The following is a 25,471-nucleotide window of genomic DNA, read 5'->3' as shown; positions in this document are numbered from 1 at the left end:
GGGAGTCTATCTATCTCCCCTCCTCTCGCTTGGAAAAGAAGAAAATAAATAAATAAATATGAAAATATAGTATCTGAGATTAAATATAAAGTAGATGGTATTAATAGCAGATTAGATACAGAAAATTAGTAAACTTGAACAGAAATAGAAACTATCAAAAATTAGTAAACCTGAACAGAAACAGAAATTATCAAAAATGAAACAGAAAATGAAAAAGAACGTGAACAGAGCATTAGAGAGTTCTGTCAAACTTCAAGTAGCCTAATATATAGATGTAATTGGAGAGACACCAAAGGAAAAGAGAAGGGAACTGAAAAAAATATTTTAAAAATAACGCCCAAAACTTTTCGAAATGAAAATTATAAACCCACAGATCCAAAAACTTTAATGTATTCCAATCATAAGTAACATGAAGAAATGACACTAAGACATATCAAAATCAAGATGATGAAAGCTTTATAAGAAGAGGTTCACAGGCTTTACCAGAGTGTCAAATGCACAACACACACTGTATAAGGTTAAAGGTCCCTGATTTAGATAGGTGAGAAAATTAATTCAGACTCCTCTGAAAAGAAACAGCAGAGTTGCTTTCTCCTTTTTTACATACAGAAAAACCTAGTAACATTCTTAGATCACAGAAAGCAATAGTCATAAAGGAAATATTTAAAATTATATTTAATCAATATTTAAAATTTCTGGTCAAAAGACATCTTTAAAATATGAATCAGGCAAGTCAAAGTCTGGCAAAAAGAAATCCCAAAACATGTATATGACAAAGAACTTGAATTCAGACTATAAAATAAGTAGAGAAAATCAAACAGCTTTAAAAATAAGCAAGTATTTAATACATACTACAGAAAGATACATTAATGTCAATAACCAAATAAAAAGTTCAAACTAATTGGGGAAAAGTGTAAATAAATTATAACAACATACCAGAATACATTCATCAGAATGGCTAAAAGACTGACAAAGAGATGTTAACCAGGATGTGGAGCAACTGGAACTTTCATATACTGTTGATGGGAATGTAAAATGGCACAACCACATCAGGAAAAAATCTGGTAGTTTGTTTAAAAAAAAACTACAAGTGCTCTTAGGTATTTATTCAAGAGAAAGAACAGCACGTGTCCACAAGAAACTTGTAGACTCATGTCCAGCACAGCTTTAATTATAATAGCCAAAACTAGAAATAGCCCAAGTATCCATTAACAGGGAAATGGCTAAGTTATTGTATACAGGGTATGTGGCAAGACTAGGTTTCCAGTTGTTGTTCATATTGAAAATAATATAATAAACAATAAATAAACTGTTTCACATACCCATAACTGTAATTCTACTTTTGCCCCACCCAGTATTCATATGGCATATTCATACAATGTACCTATAGCAATAAAAGGGAAAGAACTTCTGATGTATGGAACAACACAGATGAATTACAAAAATACCATGCCTTCGGGGCAGTGAAAATACTCTGTATGATACCATAATGACGGACACGTCATTATACATTTGTCCAAACCCACAGAATGTACAACACTAAGATTAAATGGTAAGGTATGGACTCTGGGTGACAATGATCGGTCAATGTGATCTCATTCACTGGAACAAATGTACCACTCAGAAGGGGATACTGATAATAACAGAGGCTATGTGTGTGTGGTGGCAGGGGTAAATGGAAAACCTACCCTTCAATTTTGCCATGAGCCAAAAACTGCTCTAAAAAATAATCTTAATAAAAAAATTTTTAAGTAAACATTATTTTTAATGGAAGAATCCTCTCAAAAAATAACACATCTCAAAAAATTCTCTAACGCCCTTTCCAATAATTTTCCATTGCCCCTCTATTCCAGAAAACATTGTTCAAAAATTTTCAAAACACCAAAAATTAGTTTTGCTGATTGTAGAATTTCATATGAATGGAATCATACATTTCTTTTTAACTGGATGCTTTTACTTAAGATGTTTTCAAAGTTCATCAAATTGCAGCATATATCAGCATTCCATCCCTTTGTATAGCTGAGTAATATTCCAATGTATACCAAATTGTTTATATACAATAAATGTCCATCAATATCTGATGGATATTTGGGTTGTTTCTACATTGTGGAAACAAAACAGTCTGCCATAAACATTCACATACAAGTTGTTATATGAACATATGTTATCAATTCTGCTAGAAGTAGAATTGCTGGATGATACAGTAACGCTATGTTCAACTTCTTGAGGAATCAGATTATTTCCAAGCAGCTATGGCATTTTACACTCCCACCAGCAACATACAGGGGTTTCAACTTCTCCATATACCTGCCATATTATTATGAATCTTTTTTTATTGTAACCACACTACCAGTTATGAGTTGTTATCTAATTGTGGTTTTGATTTGTGTTCTTCCTCATGACTAATGATGTTGAGCATCTTTGGCCATTTGTTTGGATAAATGTCCACTCTGGTCATTTTCCCATTTTTAAGTTGAGTTATTTGGTCCTAAGTCTTAAATGTCCTTATCTTTAGATAAGCTTTTAAGCTCTATCTGTGGGAATTAATGATCTCCAAATTTTTCCTGAGTCTCAGGCTCAATGCCAACTCAAAGTCAATCATTTCTTTTATCATATTTCACTTCAGATATTCATACCTCTATTTAAACAAACATACTATCATTCTAATACTATACATCATACTTAAAAATTTCACATGTCTTTCTGCTCCATTATATTGGAAGATTTTAAAGGAAGAGAGCAAATCCCTTCAGCTCTATATTTTCCTACATTATCAACAGCAATATATATTAAGACAATATACAATATACAATAAGACAATATATTGTCTTATATACAATAGGCTTCAGTAAAGGAATAATGAGTTGAATAATTGCAGTTAACCTACTTCAATGAAGCAAATACTTCATCAATTAGTGCTCCAATTAGGTAGGTATCCTCCAATGAAGCAACATAGTTAAGTATAATAACTACATATAGTTAAATATAATTAAGTACATATAACTTAGTTATAATTACTAGTGGTGACCCTTTGCAAAAAAAAAATTAATACTATAATGTACTAGGAAATCTTGATGTTGCACTAACTTAATTTTTATATAATAAACATTCCGAACATTTGTACATATTGGAAATATTAAAGTTATTTTTAGCATGCAGAAAAAAGAAAATCAGAATAGTATCAAGCATGTAGAAAAAAAAAAATCAGTGTCAAACACCAAAATAAAATCATCCCACAACACTGTAAGAATCAATTCAATGTATTTTTTAAAGTTTTACAATTATGAAAAGTTTGTAAGAATGACAGTTCTAAAATAAAGGTTTTATTATATTTACCTGTAATGTTTCCTAACATATCTTTATTGTGACAGGTAGAGTCTTCTGTTTCTCCATCTTTAAAATTGCCTATTTCCCCATAGTAAAGAGCAATCCCAAGTTGCATTATACGGATAAACATAGGCAGTTGTTGATCTGTGATAGAAAGTTTCAAACTCTCTACTAAGGTGTGAATCTGTATTTTGAAGAAAAAAAAACATCAACAAAATCATGATCAAAGGGTGTACCTTTTAACATAAGTAGAGAAATGTTAAAAGTGTTGATTAGAATAGCACAAGAGAAACCATAATATCCGAAACATTTCTAATATTTAAGCCAAAATAGTTTATTCTAAAATCTTAGAAATTAAACAAATTTTGCTCTAATCAATACACTTTAGAAAGAAACTCTATTAAGCCAAATGATGTAAATGCAAATAGTGAAAAGATATATATAATCACACTGGATTTACAGATAACTATTCCAGAAAGAAAGTTATATAACCAAAATACAGCAGCCCCCCTCTTATCTGCAGGGGATACTTCTAAGACCACCAGTGGATGCCTGAAATTCCAATAATACTAAACTCTATACATACAATTTTCCTAAACATACATACCTTTTCACTTAAAGGAAGCACTTGAAGGCTTCTCTTTGGCATATCCAAATTGCCAATATCACTACTTTTGTGCTTTGGGACCATTAAGTAAAGTAAGAATTATGTGAACACAAGCATTACAATACCACACAGCAGTCGATCTGACAGCCAAGAGGGCTACTAAGAGCCTAACAAGCAGGAAGCATATACAGCACGGCTATGGGGGACAAAGGCATGAATCACATTCCAGGCAGGATGAGGCAGGATGAAGCAAGATGGAGTGAGGTTTCTTCAAACTACTCAGAATGGTGCAAAAATGTAAACCTACGAATTGTTCACCACAAGGCAAGTCTCCTTTCATCCCCATTTATCCCCACTTCATCCTCTCTTACGCCCCCTCCTTTCCCTTCAGTAATCATCATACCGTTGTCTGTCTATGAGGGGTTTTTTTTGCTTGAACCTATATGATTTTATAAACCAATGTCACCCCAATAAACTTAATAAAAAATTTTTTGAAAAATATTAAGAATTATTTATTTCTGGAATTTTTCACTTAATATTTTTGGATCTTGATTGAGCATGAATACAATCATGGAAAGAAAAACCACAGATATGGGGGGACTACTGTAACCATTCTATAATGTTAAGAGTATGATAGTACTCCCCCCAAAACCAGAAAGATCTGTCACAACCAAGAATAAAGTTTCATGATGTCACTTCAGTGAACCTTTAATCACTCTTTCCAGCTTTATTAACCAAAGAGAATACATACACATCCTAAAAACATATGTTGAGAAGAAAATACAACTATGGAAGTATGAACATAATAAAACTTTTATAATTAAATATGAAAATCCAAGGAAAATATATATTCAGGAAACTTTTTCAAACAAATTTTAAATAAAGAGACTTAAACAGGACAAAATTTATAATATGAATCAATTATAAGAAAGAAATAAGTTTAATCACAAGAAAATAGGATATGTATTAGTCAATCAAAGTTCTCCTCACAGAAAGAGACATCAATGGATTATAAACACAGCCTCGGTATAATGGTTTCCTGCTGTTATATAAACATGGAATAAAACCAATTAAGCCATAAAGTCAAGTCTCTTGGAAGGTTTATTTTGACTCACTGGTATTTGAGTGTCTATGAAACATGAAAAAGAAGTAATGGTAATCATATTTTTCAGGCTAAAGGCATAAAAAAACTGCAGTGAAGAAAGCTGCATTGGGGGGAGGGGTGTAAAATGCCACATTCAAATGGGAGTACAGATTTCTTAAAACTGACCTAAAAATCTTACATTAAACAGACCATGAAAAAGTAAGAAAATGGTGTGGAGGAGGGAAAGAAGGAAAGAAGTATGCAGCACAGACCTGTCATGCTCTTCTACCTTTGAGATTTCTCTACCACAACCTTCTATTTTGTTAATATTTTAAAAATAAAATTCTTACTTTAAACTTATAAAACCACTGCAAAGGTCGTACAGAGTTTCCATATACTCCTCATCCCTACTATTGTTAACATCCTGTCACCATGTGGCACTATGTCACAACTATTCTATATATTACATATTGTAGTATGTAAAAAACCAACATTAGTATATTACTATCAACTAGATTCTATGCTTTATTCTGATTTCATATTTCTTTTAGAATTGGTGTGTTGGGTTTCTTTGGATACTCTGAAGTGGATTGCCAGGTCATAAGGCAGTTCCATTTTTAATTTTTACCACATCCTTTTAAATATTGTACAGCACCAGTGATAAACAATCTTAGCAAAATCAATGACAAAGAATCAACCCTTTATATGTACATATACACTATATATATGTAATATATATGTATATATTATATAGACACACACACATGGTGTGGCAAAAGTAGGTTTACAACTGTAAACCTATAGAAAATAAAATAAATAATAATACAAGAATAAACTCTTTCATGTACTCACAACTATAAACCTACTATTGCCCCACACTGTATATATAAAATATATAAACTTATAATTTTAAAAGATATAATATTTCATATATGATATATAGCATAAAATAAGTAAGAGTAATCTCCAATAGGAAAATAGATTTAAAAACTTGAATGGATTTTTCAAAGAACAAATGGTAAGTGAACATATTCTCAACAAAGCAGCAACTAATTAATAATCAAATAAATGTTAGTTTGAAAATATATTTTTTTTGTTCACCAAATTGGCAAGTTTTAAAACATAATATTTAAAGATAGCAAAAGTATAATATTTATATATGCACTCCCTTAAATGTTCATAAGTATTTACAGTAGTTTAGCCTTTCTGGAAACAATTTTGCAATACAGATCAAAGGCCCTTAAAAAGTTTAAACCCCTAAATATGATATTTGCTATTATAGAAATCATTCCTAAGAAATTAATCAGATATGTGGTCAAAGCTTTATGGGGAGACTTGCATTCCTCTGAAAAACTATTTAAAATAATGTAAATTTTCAAAAATGGGAGAAATGTTAAAGAAATTATGTACCTCTATGAAATATTTCTCTCAAAAAATAGAAAATTATAAAAAGCCTACCCAAATTAGAAATAAATAAACTCAAAAGCAAACAGACATAAGAGGCTTATACAAATAATTAGGGTATCTGTAACATTTTGGGAAATCCCCTATCTTTGAGGTGATCAGTAAGGTTCAACTATGGTGATTTAAATACATATTTCCTAGGACTAGGAGTTGGAAGACTAATGGATCTAATTCAAAACAGCAAATCTTACATCAAAATGCATACTATTAATAAAAACTCAAAATTTCTTTCAGTTAAACATAATTTGTTATCTCTTATTTAGTGATGACTAGAGTCAAAAAACACATTGGCCCTGGCAGGTTGCTCAGTGGATAGAGTGTCGGCCTGGTGTATGGACGTCCCAGGTTCAATTCACAGGGCACACAGGAGAAATGACCATCTGCTTTTCTTCCCCTCCCTCTCCTTCTTTTCTCTTCCTCTACTGTAGCCAGAGGCTCAACGGGTTCATAGGTCAGCCCCAGGCACTGAGGATAGCTAGGTTGGTCCAGTGCATATGCCTCAGGCACTAAAAAATAGCTGGTTGATTAGCACATCAGACACATGGGTAGCCGGGTGGATGCCAATCCACCCTGTCCGGACACACGTAGGAGTCTGTCTCACTATCATCCCTCCTCTCACTTAAAAAAAAAAAAAAAGTCAAATTTATTTATATTAAGGAGCATTTTACAAGGAAATGCCATGGCTAATTAATTTTAAAAATACACACTCACTTACGTGCTAACACTAAATTTCCCTCAAGTTCATTTAATTTTCCTTCCCAATAACTTATACTAATGATCAATAAGATTATTTCATATAGAAAGGCTTCTGTGTATCCATTATCTTTTTGCAAAATATATTTTGAATGTACCCTAACATTCTCCAACTTTACTAACAGATTCAAGGCTTTTTTACAGATAAAAAGTAAGAACATTATCCTGAGACAGAAGTAACAATACTATTGAATATATGTTTCCATGGTTATCTGCCAAAGAAGCTAATTCAAAAGGGGAAAGTAACAAAATGTAAACAAACCAAAATGCACTACACACAGTGGGCAAAAAAGTAAAACACTCATGCCTGATCACTACCAAGAAAAAACAAGAGAATTTCATATAAAAATATAAATAAGTATCATAGAGCTACATAAAATAGAAAGTTTGTTGTTTTTTTTACAGAGACTGAGAGAGAGTCAGAGAGAAGGATAGATAGTGACGGAGAGAGATGAGAAGCATCAATCATCAGTTTTTTGTTGCAAAACCTTAATTGTTTATTGATTGCTTTCTCCTATGTGCCTTGACCGCGGGCCTTCAGCAGACTGAGTAACCCCTTGCTCGAGCCAGCGACCTTGGGTCCAAGCTGGTGAGCTTTTGCTCAAACCAGATGAGCCTGCGCTCAAGCTGGCGAGCTCGGGGTCTAGAACCTGGGTCTTTAGCATCCCAGTCCGAGATTCTATCCACTGCACCACCACTGGTCAGGCAAAAGTGCTATTTTTTTTAATGTAGAAGTAAATAGTTTATACAGCCATATCCAAACAAGCACAGTCGTCAATACAGTGTTCAGACTTAGGCTCAACTTTTCCATTACAAAATTTAGCATTCAGAGGCATGTAATTCAATAATAAATATCTATTTCAGATTGAAACTTGGTTAACAAGATCACAAATCAGGCCCCAGCTGGCTGAGTCAGTGGTAGAGCGTCAGCCCAGTGTGTGGAAGTCCTGGGTTCAATTCCCAGTCAGAGCACACAGGAAAAGCAACCATCTGCTTCTCCATCCCTCCCTCCCTCTCTCTCTTTCTCTCCCTTTCTCTTCCCCTTCCACAGCCATGGCTCAATTGGTTCAAGAGCATCAGGCCCCGGGCTCTGAGGATGGCTCCATGGAGCATCCAGCTCAGGCACTAAAAATAGCTCAGTTTCAAGCATGAACACAGAAGGACAGAGCATGGGCCCCAGACAGCAGGAGTTGCCAGGTGGATCCCAGTTGAGGTGCATGTAGGAGACTGTCTCTCTATCTCCCCTCCCCTTACTTGGAAAAGAAGAAAATAAAAATAAATAAATAAATAAAAAAAGATCACAAGTCACTGTGTAAATTCTTTTTCAAGGATACATAAATAGAAGGAGGTTAAGAAAACTATTATGTAATCAAAGAACAAAAGATTTACACTTGAGACTAACTATACACATTGATAATTATACCAATTCCTTAGAGAACCAATTTTCACGTGTATCCAAAGATTTGACCTGAAAAATTCCCATACTCTAAGATTTTAATAACATTTTGAAACCACAGATCAAAAGCTAATATTTGATAGATACATGAATTACAACTGCCCTTTTGCTGTTCCACTTGGCTGCCTGACTCCACCCTTAATTACCAATCGCCCCTGGAACAAAGGAATTCCAGGAACCTGGTCAATCACCCCAAAGAGGAGTATTCCAGAAAGCTGAACATACCAGCACACCCTTGCTCGAGGCTATCCCCAATCCTATAAAGTTTTATCTCAGTCTGTTTTTGGGGTCCTTCTTTCAGAGAAGTGCCAAGGCAGGTCTTTCTCCTCTAATAAAGCCTGCACACCTGGAGTTCGAGTGCCGTCTCATTCTTACATCTGGTGCTGAAACCCGGGACAGGGTATCGACTGCCTGAAGAATCCCCTTGCCAGCCGAATTTACAACCAGGGAAGCAGTGGACAGTGGCAGCTCGTCCGCGCTAACCCCCTGATTCTATTAGGCTGTGTGAGCACAGTTGAGCGACCAGCAGTCCGACCCTGTCCTGAACCCTGCCAGACCAGGAAGGTAAGGAGTTTCTCCCCTCCCCTTCCCTGGTTGGCCTCCAAATTTCTCTCCAAAAACACCCCTTCCTGGTCGGACAGTTTTGACCTCAGACCCCTTATCTACGAGTGGTCTGTCTCTACTCCTTTATGGACTTCTACAAAAGTTAGGCGCACCTAGCCAGGCCCTCCTCCCACGTCTCGGGATCTCGGCCTTAGGGTGATGACCTCTTGTCTGAGACTCTCTTTCTACGAAGATTCTCACCTCTCAGAACTGTGACTGAAGGCGGGGACGCCCCCTTCTCTCACCAGTTTCCTCTACTGTGGGCTCCTCCCAGGCCAATCTGTCCAGCCAGGCTCCCCTTGGAACATAGGCTCCTCCCAATCTCAGGCCTCAGAGACTATTCCCCTACTCTCTGGGGTTCACTGTTTGGGAGGTTTCTACTGCAAGCAGCCTGCTTCTACGGACTTCCTCGAAAGTCTAGGCGCCTAGCGAGGTTGCTTTCTACTACCATTACAATATCCTAAGAGATCTTGACAACTTTTGCCACCGGACAGGGAGGACATCAGAGATTCCTTACGTGCAAGCCTTTCTTCTCCCTTCGCTCCTGTCCTTAATCTCTGTACTGCTTGTTCTACACGCAAGCCGTTTTTGGCCAGAGAAACCTCACCTAAAACCTCCGCTCCTAATACTTCCTTCTCCACGGACTCCCAACTCTCTCTCCTCCTGCCTGACCCCCCAGGGGGGCACCCATTTCTCAGGACCCCTCTATAGTCTCCTCTGCAAATCTCTTTCACTCCAGTCTCTTCCCTCCAAGGAAAACCCCTCCCCTCTCTTCGCTGAATCCTCTTTATTATTCACTTGCAAATACCAGTCTCTCTTTCTCCTCCCCTGCTGGCCAGGGGCCCCTCCCTTCTCCACTGTATTCCTAAATTCCTCCTCCCTCCTTAAAAGCTGTGGCTCCGGCTGCAATGCCTGTCTCTCTTCTTCAAGCCCTCCCACTGGCTTCAGCTGTATTTTACCCATTTCCCTCTCCCCACCAGCTTCCGCTACAACTATGCCCTTCTCCCCCTCACCCTCTCCCCTCTCTTCAGAGCTCTAGCACTTTAACCTCCTCCTCCTCCTGCAGATTCTGACCCTCCTTCTTTCCATCGGCTGTTCACACTGTCCATCCGTCTGCTTTCTCTCCTCTTCCCCTCTATGCTGGCAACTCCATGCCATTTTGAAAAACTTAAAAAAGCAGAATTGTATATTAAGCTATGTGAGTAAGTAATCCCGTCTTGTCTCTGTCAGAAAATATCTATAGTATAATTTTAATTGAAACAAGTAAAGCGCACTCATTTAAATTCCTTAATTCATAATTTATATATAAAATCTTTGTTTACTGTGTAACTGTGTCTGTTTCCAAGGCCTTAAACCAATAATTACCCATCTCTTAAATCAAGGCTTACTCATCCCCATGGACTCGCCCTGCAATGCCCCATCCTTCCTGTATCAAAACCTTCAGGGGCTTATTGGCTCGTACAAGACTTACATCTAATCAATGAGGTGATAGTTCCCTTCCATCCAGTAGTCCCTAATCTCTACAAGTTACAGTCACACATTCCCTCAAACACCACTCACTTCATGGTCCTAGACCTCAAGAATGCCTTCCTTACCATTCCTCTACACCCTGACTCTTACTTTCTGTTTACCTTTATTTAAACTGACCGGGACACTAATGCAGCCCAGCAACTTACATGGACTGTCTTACCCCAGGGAATCAAAAACAGCCCACACCTGTTTGGGCAAGCACTAGCTCAGGATTTAGCAGCATGCAATCTCAAAACTCTCTTACAATATGTAGATGACCTACTCCTCTGCAGCCCCTCCCTGCCTGCCTCAAGGAGACACACCTCCACCCTTCTTAACTTCCTCACTGTATAGGGATATCGCATCTTCTTTACTAAGGCTCAACTTCACTCTCAATCTGTAGTCTATCTGGGCATTGCCTTACCCCCCCCCCCACTACCTGAGGTCTCACCCTAAATCAAACTCAGACCCTCCGCAGTCTCCAACCACCTACCACTGCAGATCAAATCTTTTCTTTCCTCTGTCTAATAGGCTTCTTTAAACACTGAATTCCCAATTTTGCTCTCTTAGTCAAGCCACTCAGTGAGATCTTCTGAGCATGGCTTTTAAAGTCTATAATGAAGTAACAGAAAAGGCAAATGTTGGGCAGATAAAATATATTATGCTCACTTTGTTAAAAATAGCGCTGCCCACATGGAGGCCGTCACCCAGGTGATATTAATGTGTGTCTCTGTGGGCTGTGGGCAGGCAGAATGCTTGTAGCCTGAGGCTTGGTTTTGGGATTAAGCCTTTCCCACCCTTTTTGATGTGGGGTGGTACAATCCCATCAAGCCCCAGATAAGTGACTCTGTATTAGAGACTTCCTATTTTGTATATTGGATTAAAGGTTTGGATTTCTACACTATAAAATAGGGGCAGAAGGGGAGCTTGCTCTCTTGGTTCCTGGGATGATTACCATGAGAGAGCAGAGAGATCACAGCAGAGAGCAGAGAAAGGCCACGTGGAGGAGGCCAGAAGAAGCAGCCAAGATGGCGAAGTGTTGAGTGAGAAGCCAGTTAGTGCAGAGTTTGTGCAGGGAGAAGGAAGGAGATGGGGAACAGAGGTGAATAAGTCTGGTGAGCTAGAAACCTTTGATTCTAGGAAACTCGGATAAGTCAGTATTTTTGTGAGCACTGAATGTGAGTGGGTTTTGGAGCCCAGTGTGTGTTTTTGCTTGCCTGCTGGTGCAAGCTAGGATTAAAGACTATGGCCCATCAGTTTTTGGCTCCGTTGTTTCTTTACCGACTGTCCGAATCCAATGCGAACCTGCATGGGCCGGGCTGCTTTGATGGTGGCTGTGATAGTGGCCATGGCTACTGGCTTTACAGCAAATAAGGCCCAAAAGAAGTCAGGAAATACCAGCTTTTGGCATACACTCTTAAAAGCTCCAGCGCCCTAAAGGGCTTCATAGGATTCTATCAGGGCCCTACTTCAAGACTGGAAAGAAAGATCATTGAACTGAAGCCTGCCAGGCTTCCCGGCCCCACCGGTTGACACATCTGTGCTGTGGAAAGGGGGACACGAGAAGGTAAGCTGCCCCCTTGCTCCATGGAGGGAGGGTTCAGTCTCATTTGGCCTGCTCCAGCTACATGTGACCTGACCTTGCTAAGCATGCTGGGAATTGCCACTTCCAAGTAGCAGATAAGCTAATCTCATTTCTTGTAAACACAAGTGCCATCTACTATGCCTCGCTTGAATATCTGAGTTTTATTTATCCCTCAAAGATCTCTACTGTGGGTATTGACAGTCTGAGTTTGTTACTTTATTTAATATATAGTATCTCCTTTATTCCTCTTGTCTCAATGCCCCATGCCTATTGTAGGCTGGGACCTGCTGCTAATTCCAGCTAGAAGCAGTGGTCACTAGGACTTAAAATCTAACTGCAAAGTGTAGAAATGTAACCACCCTTTCCCTAAGCACTTGCAGGATTTACAGGTTACTCTGCAAACTGTTCAAAACTGTCCAAGTGGCACTTCCAGCATTACATCACCCAAGGACTGACTTTCACGTAGACAGGTCCACACACACCATGATCCTGACAACTCCCACTGCTGCTAAAGTAGAAGAATAGCATGCCTTACTCTAACCACAAACCAGAAGTTGGTTGGTCTACGTATGGCAAATATATGGAAAGCTAAGGACTCTTTTAATCAGACTTTGGGAAAAGGGAAACTAGGGAAAAAGAAAGTCGACTTAGCTGTCACTAAAGGTTAAAGATTTTTAAATCAAGAGTTCTGACTAGAAAAGAATTGTATGGTTTTGATAATAGACTGGATAAGATTTAAGTTGTAGAAGGTTTGTGCAGTTTGTAGGAGGTTTGTACCGAGAAAAAAGAATGTGAACAATCAGAAAACGGGTTTTCAAAGAATGTTTAATTAGTCACCCTAACTAACAATCCTTTACTCTCCCCACTTATTGGGGCGACTCTTTCCTCCACCCTGACCATCTGGAACTCAGAAACAGAGAAACAAAACCGACCCCTTGTCCTTCTATTCTCTATTCACCTCTCAGCCTGCCTCACCCAATGAGGGGCTTTCTACCCATGTGGGACCAACACCTATATGTGTCTCCCTACTAATTAGACAGAAACCTGTACCCTAATCTATCTCACCCCAAGTATCAACCTAATCCTACCCCATGAGCCTCTTTTAATTCCTAGTACATTACCCGTCAATCTAAGAACCAAACAAGCTGTACAGGTAATCCCTCTTCTTGTTGTTTAGAAATCTCCACAAAAATAGGTCTAGGGGCAGGGGGACTGGCCACTGCCCTGTCTTATTCCCACTCTATCTCTAAAGCCCAGCAAATTCGTAAAAAACAAACTGAGTCATGGAATCAGTGGTTTCACACAAACTGGGTGTCTTGATTAGTGCCTTTCACTCACTCTCCTATTTATTTTTCTAACTTTTGGACCCTGCCTCTTACGTTTGTTCACTAGTTTCTTACAGAACTGCATGCAGACCTTCGCAAATCAGAAAATTGAAAAAATCTACCTAACCCTACACACCAACCCTGAAACCTGCCCTCGCGAAACAGAAAAATCTAAAACCCTATAAATACACCCCGACTCCCGACCTTTCTCATGGCTAGGACACATCAAGCAGGACATCCCAGTTCTCAACCTCACTTCTGTATACAACACTTCTCATGCTTTCTCTGCACCTTTCTTAATAAGCCTCCCATCACTGCGGCTCCTTTACCCTACCCACTCAACCTCACCAAAAACCCAGACCCTTTTTCTCTTTCTAGAGTTCCTCTCTTCCAAGAAGACCCCACCTCAACCCTCTCAATTTGCTACACCAATCGGCCTACCCCGTTATGTAATAAGACTATCCCAATCAAAACTTCTCTAACCAGCCCTAACGGAACTCATTTCTGGTGCAATAGAACTATTCTAAAAACCTTAAACACCTCTTCCCCCCTCCCTTGCGTCCTGGTAATAGTTGTGCCACAACTAACGTATTATGGAGAGGAAGAATTTTTTTCAAACCAGATGAGAACAAGCAGGAATAAATAGGCTGCCTTCCTGCCGGTCCTCCTTAGCCTTACCTTGACACCTCTATAGTGGCTATAGGGATAAGCGGGGCTGGCTTAGGCCATAGTATACAGACTACTAACCAACTGAAGGCAGACCTAGAACAGGCCCTTGATAATTCAGCCACCTCTCTAGCCTCCCTCCAGAGACAACTGACCTCTCTAACTCAGGTTGCCCTACAAAACCAGAGGGCTTTAGATCTAACAGCAGAAAAGGGCGATACTTGCCTCTTTACAAGAACAGTATTGCTATTACATTAACGAGTCTGGCCTGGACGAGGGGAATATCAACTCTCTCCAAAAACTTCAAGAATGAATCCGCAGTGGCCAGGCCAGTACTGACCCCCTACTCTGAACAATGGTGGAAAAACCCCTTGTTCTCCATGCTAGCACCAATTATAGGACCAATCCTAATTCTGTGCCTAATTTTAATGCTTGCCCCCTTCTTTACCAAGTTCCTACAGGCCCGGATGGGAGAAATCTCTAGAATTACCTACAACCAAATGCTCTTACACTCCTATTCCCCAATACCCGAAGGAGAACTTCACGAGAAAAATAACAAATAGGTAGGGATGACAGCAGGAAGAAGCCACCCCTCAGCCCGAGAAGTTCCCTCCTGAATGTTCTCCAAACCCCCTTCCTTTTAAACCATACATATTCAGTCCTTCTAAAAACTTACACCAACAGGTTCCCTGACTCTAAAAATCTCCACATGTCCTCCCATTCGAGAGGAACCAGACCAGCACGTCTCATGAGGCTCATCCAGGAGACCAGGGATCACCATGTCACCCTGATCAATTGGCACTCACAGCAAGCAACTAACAATTATTACCTCGCAAGATTTTTATACTTCCTCACTCAGGTTTTTGAAGACATAGGCTGGTTCAGACCTCACAGCACAGAAATTGACAACCTCCTTAACTGGATGGGGGACTTGGCAAGGTTTTCTTCTTGAGTTCTCTCCAGAAGAAACAATAATTTTCCAATTTTTTCCCTCTTTCTCATCACCCCTCACCATATATTATAAAATTAATAACTGCCTTTCTTTTATATGTAACCACAGAGTTGAGAAATGATAGATACATGAATTACAACTGCCCTTTTGCTGTTCCACTTAGCTGCCTGACCCCACCCTTAATTACCGGACAATCGCCCCTGGGACAGAGGGGTTCCAGGAACCTGGTCAATCACCCCAAAGAGGAGTAGTCCAGAAAGCCGAACATACCAGCACACCCTTGCTCGAGGCTATCCCCAACCCTATAAAGTTTTATCTCAGTCTGTTTTGGGGGCTCTTCTTTCAGAGAAGTGCCAAGGCAGGTCTTTCTCCTCTAATAAAGCCTGCACACCTGGAATTCTAGTGCCGTCTCATTCTTACAATATTTCCTGGCCCTGGCCAGGTGGCTCCGTAGATAGAATGTCAGCCAAGCTTACAGATGTCCCAGGTTCGATCCCTGGTCAGAGCAAACAGGAGAAGCAACCATCTGTATCGCTACCCCTCCCTCTCTCCCATCTCAGTCTCTTCCCTTCCTGCAGCCAGTGGCTCCATGGGTTCAAGCCTCGGCCCAGATGCTGAGGATAGCTCGGACGGTCCCATGTCAGCCTCAGGCGCTCAGCCACAGGTGGGGTAGCCAGGTGGATGCCAGACCGGGCACGTACGAAAGTCTGTCTATCTCCCTTCCTCTCAAGTAAAAAAATAGCTAGTGTTTCCTGAGCTAACAAGATATCATGTTAGCAAATCAAGCCTTATGAATTTATTGAAGAAAGAAACAATAACTACAGCTCAGATAATGCTAAATGAATTATAAGGATTGAAATATAAATTGATCCACTAAGGGCATAAAAATACTTTTTTATATGATCTCCTATATCTACTTGAAGAGAAGAACACTAATAAACAACTGGACAATCTAAAAGTGAAACTACAGTCACAGAAATAAAAAAAAGGTCCCCAAATATCTCTACTAGAACATCTAATGCAAAGAGTTATAGGTATATAACATAGTAAATAACATAAAATAGAAGTTATAAATAAAACATTTTTACAAAGACATGACATAAAAAACAAATGACATATATTTCTATGAGGTTAATTTCCTCTTTGTTTTTTAATAATGACTAGCATGCAGAAAAGCCAACAAATAAAATGGAGACGTGCAAATCAACTACTACAAAAAGAAACACTTACTTTAATAACAGACGGCATCTTGGAATTTAGATTATCATAAGTAAAATGCAAACGAGTTCGGAAGGAACATTTGTATAATAAAGGGTCCTGGTAAAATTCAATTTTACCACTAGCATTCCGTTTATCAAGACAAACTGTACAGTCGGAAAAGTTGATAACCTTTCTCAGCACCAGATCAGTGGCTAAAAAAAAAAAAGAAAAACATTTTAAGTAAAAGGGAATATTAAATAAAAAAAGGCAACTATAATTAACTAATACAAATAGTAATGCTAGTAAGATTAACATAGCATTAAATGTATGATGCCAGAACCTATGCAAAGAACTTCTCATTATATCATTTAAATCCCCCAACAACTTTATAAAATAGGCACAGAACTACCACGTCCTGAATGAAGAATCAAAAAGAGGTCAAAGACATGAAGTAGCTTGCCCCCAATTTGCTTAATACCTAACTACAAATTTAACACAAAATTTGTAAAAATTTTCAATACATTTTGCTATCTGCAATGAGATATTAAATAATAATAAAATAAAACTCTTGAGAAAGCATATTAAAAATAACATTTTCAGTAACAGTCACTCAAATTATTTACTTTATACTATAAAACCTGAAGTTATGCTCTAAATCCACACTCTCCAATATAATAGCCCCCAGTGATACATGGCTATTTAAATTTATATGTGGATTAATTAAAATTGTATAAAAATAAAATTTTAGGTCTTTCATTGCACTAGCCACATTTCAAGAGTTCAATAGTCACATGTGGCTACTATCTACAATACTGGATAGTTAAGATATAAAACGCATCCATCATCAAAAAAATTCCAGTTGACTAGCACTACTCTAAATAATACCTAATGAAGAAACTACCAATAACAGTATAAAGTTTGTTCTCAGGGCAATAAAAATGAAACAATTACTGGTGAAATATAAAACTAGAATATGAAACCTTTAGCAAAAGCGTAGTTTTATTCCTTTAATAAGCAATTTCTAGGTAAGTATCAGGCCCAAGTCTACTTGGTCAGTGATTTTAAGTTAGCAGCTATCCCATTTATAGCCATAGGAATCTTCAAAACAAATTCAAATTTGTCTGTTAGTTGAAAAGTACACAAACTTACCATATTATTTCACTGTGCACAGTATTACTAATTTACTTACTGATATTATACATGTGTACACAAATGAAACTTTAATACTAAGACTAGAGCATGACCAGGCGATGGCGCAGTGGATAGGGCGTCAGACTGGGATGCAGAGGAACCAGGTTCAAAACCCCGAGGTTGCCAGCTTGAGTGCGGGCTCATCTGGTTTGAGCAAAGCACACCAGCTTGAGCTCAAAGTCACTGGCTTGAGCAAAGGGTCACTCAGTCTGCTGTAGCCCCCCAGTCAAGGAATATATGAGAAAACAATCAATGAACAACTAAGGTGCCGCAACGAAGAACTGATGTTTCTCATCTCTCTCCTTTCCTGTCTGTCTGTCCCTACCTGTCCTCTCTCTGTATCTCTGTCACACACACACACAAAAAAATAGTAAGACTAGAAATGACACTATCTAGATACTTCCTTTCCACTCTTTATGAAAATAACAATTTACTATTTGCTATTACATGCTACACTAAGTTTTGAATGTCTATCCATTATCTCATAATATATATTTATATGGCTAGGTTTAAATGATGTGAAAACTGAGGCACAGTAATGGTATACAATGTGTCTAAGAAAGAGCAGAGTTGTAATTCAAACTCTGGCAACCTTACTCCAGAGTGCATGTTCTTAGCCACTATGCAATAAGAACGTAAAAGAATATAAAGCAGTCAAATTTCAAGGATATGCTAGAAAACTGCTATTCAGTGAGAGAGGAAAGTATGAATCTTTGAAAATGTTTTTCTTGGCCCTGGCCGGTTGGCTCAGTGGTAGAGCGTTGGCCTGGCATGAGGGAGTCCCAGGTTCAATTCCAGGCCAGGGCATACAGGAGAAGCGCCCATCTGCTTCTCCACCCCTACCCCTCTCCTTCCTCTCTGTCTCTCTCTTCCCCTCCCGCAGCCAAGGCTCCATTGGAGCAAAGTTGGCCCGGGTGCTGAGGATGGCTCTATGGCCTCTGCCTCAGGCACTAGAATGGCTCTGATTGCAACAGAGCAATGCGCAGATGAGCAGAGCATCGCCCCCTGGTGGGCATGCCGGGTGGATCCCGGTTGGGTGTATGCAGGAGTCTGTCTGACTGCCTCCCCATTTCCAGCTTCAGAAAAATACCAAAAAAAAGAAAAAAAGAAAAAAAATGTTTTTCTTAAAAAATAAAAGAGCAACTATCTATAAATTCTAGTTCTGGTACTTTATAACATGCTGCAATTTAATCTGTAAAATGGGGATAATAATTGTGTCTACCTAATAAGCGCTCTAGAAAATGATTTGACATTATTTAAAAATGTGAACATTTGCATATCATCCCATTTAACATGCCCACTCTTAAGTATATACCCAAAAGAAACACTTATATGTACATATCATAAGATATGCACAAATTCCTAACAGGACTGTTTATAATAGCAAAAATCTGAAACATCCCAAATGCCCACCCTCAGAACAGATAATTAAGTTTTGTCTTATTTAAATAGAATATTGTTCTCCAACTATATGCAACAATGTGAAAAAAATTAAATGTACCTTTTTAATTTAAAACAGCAAACCTCAAAAGACAACATAGAAAACAATATTTTTATAAAGCTTTAAAATACATGTAACTACACATATCATTTATGTACACACACAATAAAACTTTTTTGAGATAAAATTCATAACATAAAATTAACCAATTTGACATGTACAAGAGAATGACATTTAGTACATTAGCACTGTTGCACAACCATCATATAATCATTTTTAGAACTCTTCATCACCTCAAAAAAGAAACTCTGTAGCCTTTAGCTACATCCCTCCAATCCCTGCATTGCCCTTTTCCCCTCCCCAATTCCTAAACTATCACTAATCTACTTTCTGTCTACAGTATATAGATTTGCCTGTTCTGCCAGTTCACATAAATGTAATCATACCACATACACTTTGTGTGTGGCATCTTTCAGTTAGCACAGTATTTTTATTTTAACAACATAATGTTTTTAAAGCCTTTGAATGATAACATTTAATACAGCAGTTAATTCTAAGAAAAAGCAAGAGGATGATGGGATAGGGAAAAGCACCTGGGGGTGAGGAGAGTAAACTGTAATGTTATAGTTACTCATAGGATATATATATTCCGTATAGTGATTCTGTAACAAATATGTTACATAAATCCCTTTCTAAATACTAAATATTGCATTAAAAGTTAATAAAAGAAATAATAGTATTTGCCTCAGAATGTTAAGGGATTAAAATAATTAAAATTAATGTGGCCCTGGCTGGTTGGTTCAGTGGTAGAGCATAGACCCAGCATGTGGATGTTGCAAATTAAATCCCCAGTCAGGGCACACAGAAGAGGTGACCATCTGAGTCCCAGTCAGGGTGCATGCAGGAGTCTGTCTATCTCCCCTCCTCTCACTTGGAAAAGAAGAAAAAAAAAAAAGAAAGAAAGATAACTAATGTAAAAATCAGCACAAGTCTAATAGTTAACAAGCACTCAATAAACAGAAAATACCATTTTTGTTGTCTTTATCACCCCATCATCATGAGTTTTCATGTGGAATCATATTTGATTCTTATAAATATATTGGTAGGTTAGCATGTTACATTTTATATATGTTCATTTTTCCAATCTAAAGGCATAAACTTTTCATTAGATTCACCTAAGAGACAGTTGGTACAAGAAAGCTTTAGAATCCAAGAAAACAATGTCTTTTTTTTTGTTGTTTTAAAGATTTTATTTATTCATTATAGAGAGGGGAGAGAGAGAGAGAGAGAGAGAGAGAGAGAGAGAGAGAGAGAGAGAGAGGGGGGAGGAGCAGGAAGCATCAACTCCTACACGTGCCTTGACCAGGCAAGCCAGGGTTTTGAACCGTCAACCTCAGCGTTTCCAGGTCAATGCTCCATCCACTGCACCACCACAGCTCAGGCCCAGAAAACAATTTCAATAATGGAAAATCTATACTATTGTTGACATTTACTCACCAGAAATATCCATGAATGCACGATCCCATAATTCACCTACTGTATAACATTCTGCAGAAGTTATGTTGACTGAAAGAACAATATCATCTTCTACATATTTTAGTATAAGATTATTTATAACAATGTTTACATTATTTACAACTCGTCTAATCAGACTCTGCACGTAACCTATAAAATAGAGGAAAAAAATACAATTAGTCACAAGCCAGTCAATAAATAATTATAGCTTAGAATATTATTGAGCATAATATACATGAAAGGTGAGTATAATCAGCATATTTTGCAAAGAGAAAACTCACATTCACATAGAACAGGCTGGCTTGCCTAAGTGATAAGCAGCAGATTCAGCCCAACAAACACCGTTACAAAGAAGTTCTATTATATAAAAAGTGTTAATGTACTGAGTGAAACCACACTTACCAGAAAACTTTTTAATTATATAATCCGAGATCCCATTTAATGATTATCCTATACTATAGGTACTTTGGTTTTGCCTACTTTATTAAACATTTTCCCTAATGAAACTGTTAATTTATGCTAATTATACAATACATTAAAAAGAATAGCTTTAAGCTTCTTTTTGAACCTCATATTATCTTCTATTCCTACTTTAAATAACCATAACAATATTAAAAAGTCAGGCCTGGATGGAAAAATATAGGAGAAACATAACCATCAGAATGTATTCAACTACTGTCACTAATATATAATACTGAAACAGGGTAGGGGAGAGAATATAAACGAAGAAGAAAATGTGGACAAATTTAAAGAAAGAAAAAAAAGGAACACAAAAAAGAAAAGAAAGAGAAGTATGGAAGGAAATGGAATGGATACAAGCATAATAAGAACACAGAGAAATAAAAAAGGGAATCAGAAGTAATTGTTTTTATAAAAATCTCAAAACAACAAAAGTAATTAGTGAACATTCTTTTTCTCCATAACTTTCCTAGAATGTCCAAAATTTTTCTTTAAATTTCATGCTACTTTGGGATATTCCAAAATCTCAGAAGTTTCTCACACAGTAAGTGTGACTATAGATACATTATTGAGAAAGTTAATTGAATATATAATAAAACTAAACATAAACATTTAAAAAGAGGAGAAAAAGATTAAAAACCTCACTTTACTCAAAAATTTTCCACAATAAAAACTATATAAAAACTAATTAAAATATTAACTATCTCATGAAATAACTTTGTATTCTTTAAATAAGAACTTTATTGGACAAAACAGAATCAACTTCTTCAGCAACTGGCACTGCTAACACCTACTGGGTAAAAGCTTATTTAAATCTACTCAACCATAACATGTTTGCAAAAATGAACTCTTCCATTCTTTCCCAATGGATACAAAAGGGAAAGGAATGTAAAACCATTAAGTTCAAATTTTTCTGATACACGGAAACTATCAGCAGCTTTTAGAGGGCCAATTATCATACACTATTAAATTAGCATACAAAATATCAATAAATTTAAGATTACAAATATTCTTTTATGAGAATACATACTAAAATAACACTTAACAAATTAAGTTTCCAAAAGAAATATTAAATATCAAAATTTTCAACCTTAGAATGTATAGCGGTGGGCAAAAGTAGATTTACAATTTTAACACAGATAATATCATCATAAGGACTAATACAAGACTAACACTTGCATACTTACAACTGTAAACCTATTTTTACCAACCGCCCTGTAGTCCTCCATGCTTTTATTATTCGGCATATATGTTAAAAATAAAAATAAAAAATAAAAATCCTGTTATTAAAAAGTCAAGCATGACTAATTTTGGTTTTCCTATTTCTGATATCCTGTCATCAATAGAGATTCATAAAAACTACCTAAAAGTATAGTATCTGCAAAACAAAAAAATTCACTCTCAAAGAACTGTGGAAAATATGTAATGCAAAGTAATACAAACATAATACTGTAAACACACACTTCTATGTGGGGTAGGTAGAGATCATGCAAGGGAGGGAAATGAGGATAGAAGGAGACTTTGCTTGGGTGCTGAGCACACCACGCAGAGCGCAGATGTTTTATTGAGTTGTACACTAAAACCTGCACCCCAAATAAATTCAATAAATAAAAAAATTTAATTAAAATAAGTAAATGACAGGATACTACTGATGGATTCATCTATTTTTTAATATTTTTCCTCAATTTCTCATTATAAAACTGACATAGAAGTTGAGATGAATAAGCCAATTTCAACCAAAATAAAGGAATTAAACATCTTTTAAAAATAATCTATAGAAGTCAATTTATGTTTCCTTATTAAAAATGCAATTTTAAAGTAACAATGAGTAGCCAATGGAATATATGATACACCATCTCTTTAATCCCTTGAATAACTTAGTTCTAAGTAAGCTACAGAGAATGTTAAACAGTGGATCTATTACCTCTCATTACTCCATATTTAGAGAGTGGGAGTATATCTGGGAGTATTATCTATTCAAATAACATAACAGTAATCCAAGTCTATTTCACAAGCATCGGAAAATGCAAGGCTACAGTGGGGATGAGGACCTACAAGTTATCACATTAGTTGGTTCTTTAGATTATTACTAGTCCATCTTTCCAGAAATTCCTACCATTATCCAACTCTCTCCCATCCACAAACCCCATTCTTCCAAACACATAAACCTATGCCCACGAGGTAAGATAAAACACCACGAATCCTCACTGACTTTGCTCATGTTTTCCCTTACGTTTAGAATACTCTTTGCCCATTCATTCTTCTTGTTCAAGCCCAGTATGAATGTCCTCTCCCCCACATCCCCTTCTCCAGTGTTTCCCATCCTACACATCAACATTAAGGAGACTATATCTAACACTTTTCTTGGGCTTATCTTATTAATGCCAATTGAATATATTACAATGAGACAACATCTGCAAACAATTTGTCCTAATGTGTTCACAAAAGTTCTAAATAACTCAACAAGGATTTAAAAAATAACTATGTGTATCAACAAAGAGGGGACAGAATTATTCTATGTGAACATGACTATATTTTTATATGGAAATCCAAAAGATTAAATTGAAAAATACTTAATACTAATCAACTAACAAAATGTAAAAATTAGCTTTTCTACATAAGTGATAAAAAGAGAATAAAATTATAAAAAATAGTAATATTAATTAGCAATAAAATATCTAATAGCATTTTCCATTTATAAAAGTTTGAAAGAAATGTGTTTCTAATCATAAATAACACCGCTAGATCAAAATTGTGCTTAGAAGAAATAGTTGTTGACAAATTTTTCATAGGGTAATTTGGCTGTACATGTCAAAAACCCTAAAATTACTCCTAAATTTTGATTCTATAAGTTGTTAAGAATTTCTCCTATGGAAATAAACAGAGATGTGTGCAAAGATTAACCTACTAGTATGTTTATTAACACATTTTACAAAACTAAAAATAAGAAAATAACCTTAATATCAAACAAGAAGATATTGGTTAAATAAACTATGGAATGATTATACAACAGAATACATCCCAACTATTAAAATAACAATCTAAAAAATATTAATGTCCTAGAAACATATTCATGACATAACATTAAATAAAAAATGCAAGTTACAAAATATGTGTGCACACACATACACACATACAAACACAGAAAGTCTCTCAACACCAAAATGTTAACAGGCTCTAATCCGAGGTAAGATAAAGCAATCACATTGCACACTATCTTTCCCACTTAGTGTAGCCAAAAACACCTGGAAAGAATTTTGAGGCCTGAAAAGCAAATAGTTGGTATGAAAGGGGAAATAGAAGAATGAAAATCAGAGCTTACAAAGATAAAACAATAAAATGGTAGAGGTAAATTCAAACATATCAGTAACTGCATTCTAATTTAATTGTATTATTGTAAGAGGAAGGTTGGTATGATGGTGATTTTTTGAAATTTGTCAAGGCTTTCTTTTATAGCAAGTTTTTGCTATGTTTATAGATATCCCTGTGTGCATCAGAAGAATGTATACTGTCTTATCTTCTGAGTGCAGAATTTTGTATGTATCAACTAAAACAATAACATTAATTTTTATATTCAAAGATCCAGCTGTGGGATTTTCTTTTCGGCTTGATCTAGCACATTTCAAAGCAAGCTTGTTAGGTACATACAAAGTCATCATATATTTTTTTGAGAACTGTACCTTTTATAATAATTTAGCATCTTTATTATGTATGGCCGTTCATGCTATTGCCTTTAGGTTTTATTTTGCCTGATTTTATGCTACAAATACATATTTATTTTTGGATAGTATGTGTTTATTGGGCCACTTGCCATCTATTCATTTTCAATTTTTCTTGCCTCTCTGTTTTACCTGTATGTTTTAGAAGCCACACATACCTGCAAATAATCACTGCTTTTTTTAGTAACCAAACAATATGACTTTCCTTGGTGTTCTTCTTTGCTTTCACTCTGCTATGTAGTGAGTAGTTTACAAGGTCTCCTACACTCAGCAGTTAATTTTTTAAAAGGCAATAATAGCCTTCAATTATCTGGTCTAGCATACTCTCATTCAAACAGCAATACAGATAGGGAATTTAAATAGCCTGCCTCCATTAAGGAATATTTTGAAATGCAATCTAATTAGAATAAAACTGGCCCTGGCTGGTTGGCTCAGCAGTAGAGTGTCAACCTGGTGGATGGAACTCCTGGGTTTAATTCCCAGCCAGGGCATACAAGAGAGGCAACCATCTTCTTCTCCCCAAACCACCTCCTGTCTCCTCTCTCTCTCTCTCTTTCTCTCCTGCAGCCATGGCTCAATTGATTCGAGCATGTCGGCCCCCAGAGCTGAGTGAGG

General features: G+C 36.9%; 1 protein-coding gene across 5 annotated transcripts in view; it reads right to left on the bottom strand.

The window, feature by feature from the left end:
• Window positions 1-25,471, bottom strand: part of VPS13B (vacuolar protein sorting 13 homolog B) — an 887,459-nt gene that overhangs the window by 816,428 nt on the left and 45,560 nt on the right. For all 5 annotated transcript variants that reach the window (XM_066379210.1, XM_066379212.1, XM_066379209.1 and 2 more), the window contains exons 5-7: window positions 20,661-20,828; window positions 16,562-16,743; window positions 3,337-3,511 (exon numbers count right to left, since the gene is read on the bottom strand). In XM_066379210.1, coding sequence (XP_066235307.1) covers window positions 3,337-3,511; window positions 16,562-16,743; window positions 20,661-20,828 — 525 coding nt within the window. The remainder of the gene's footprint in view (window positions 1-3,336; window positions 3,512-16,561; window positions 16,744-20,660; window positions 20,829-25,471) is intronic.

This window comes from Saccopteryx leptura, chromosome 3 (assembly GCF_036850995.1).
Source record: "Saccopteryx leptura isolate mSacLep1 chromosome 3, mSacLep1_pri_phased_curated, whole genome shotgun sequence".
Classification (NCBI taxonomy): Eukaryota; Metazoa; Chordata; class Mammalia; order Chiroptera; family Emballonuridae; genus Saccopteryx; species Saccopteryx leptura.
Note: the sequence above shows the minus strand (reverse complement) of the source record. Positions and strands in the feature narration are given on the sequence as shown.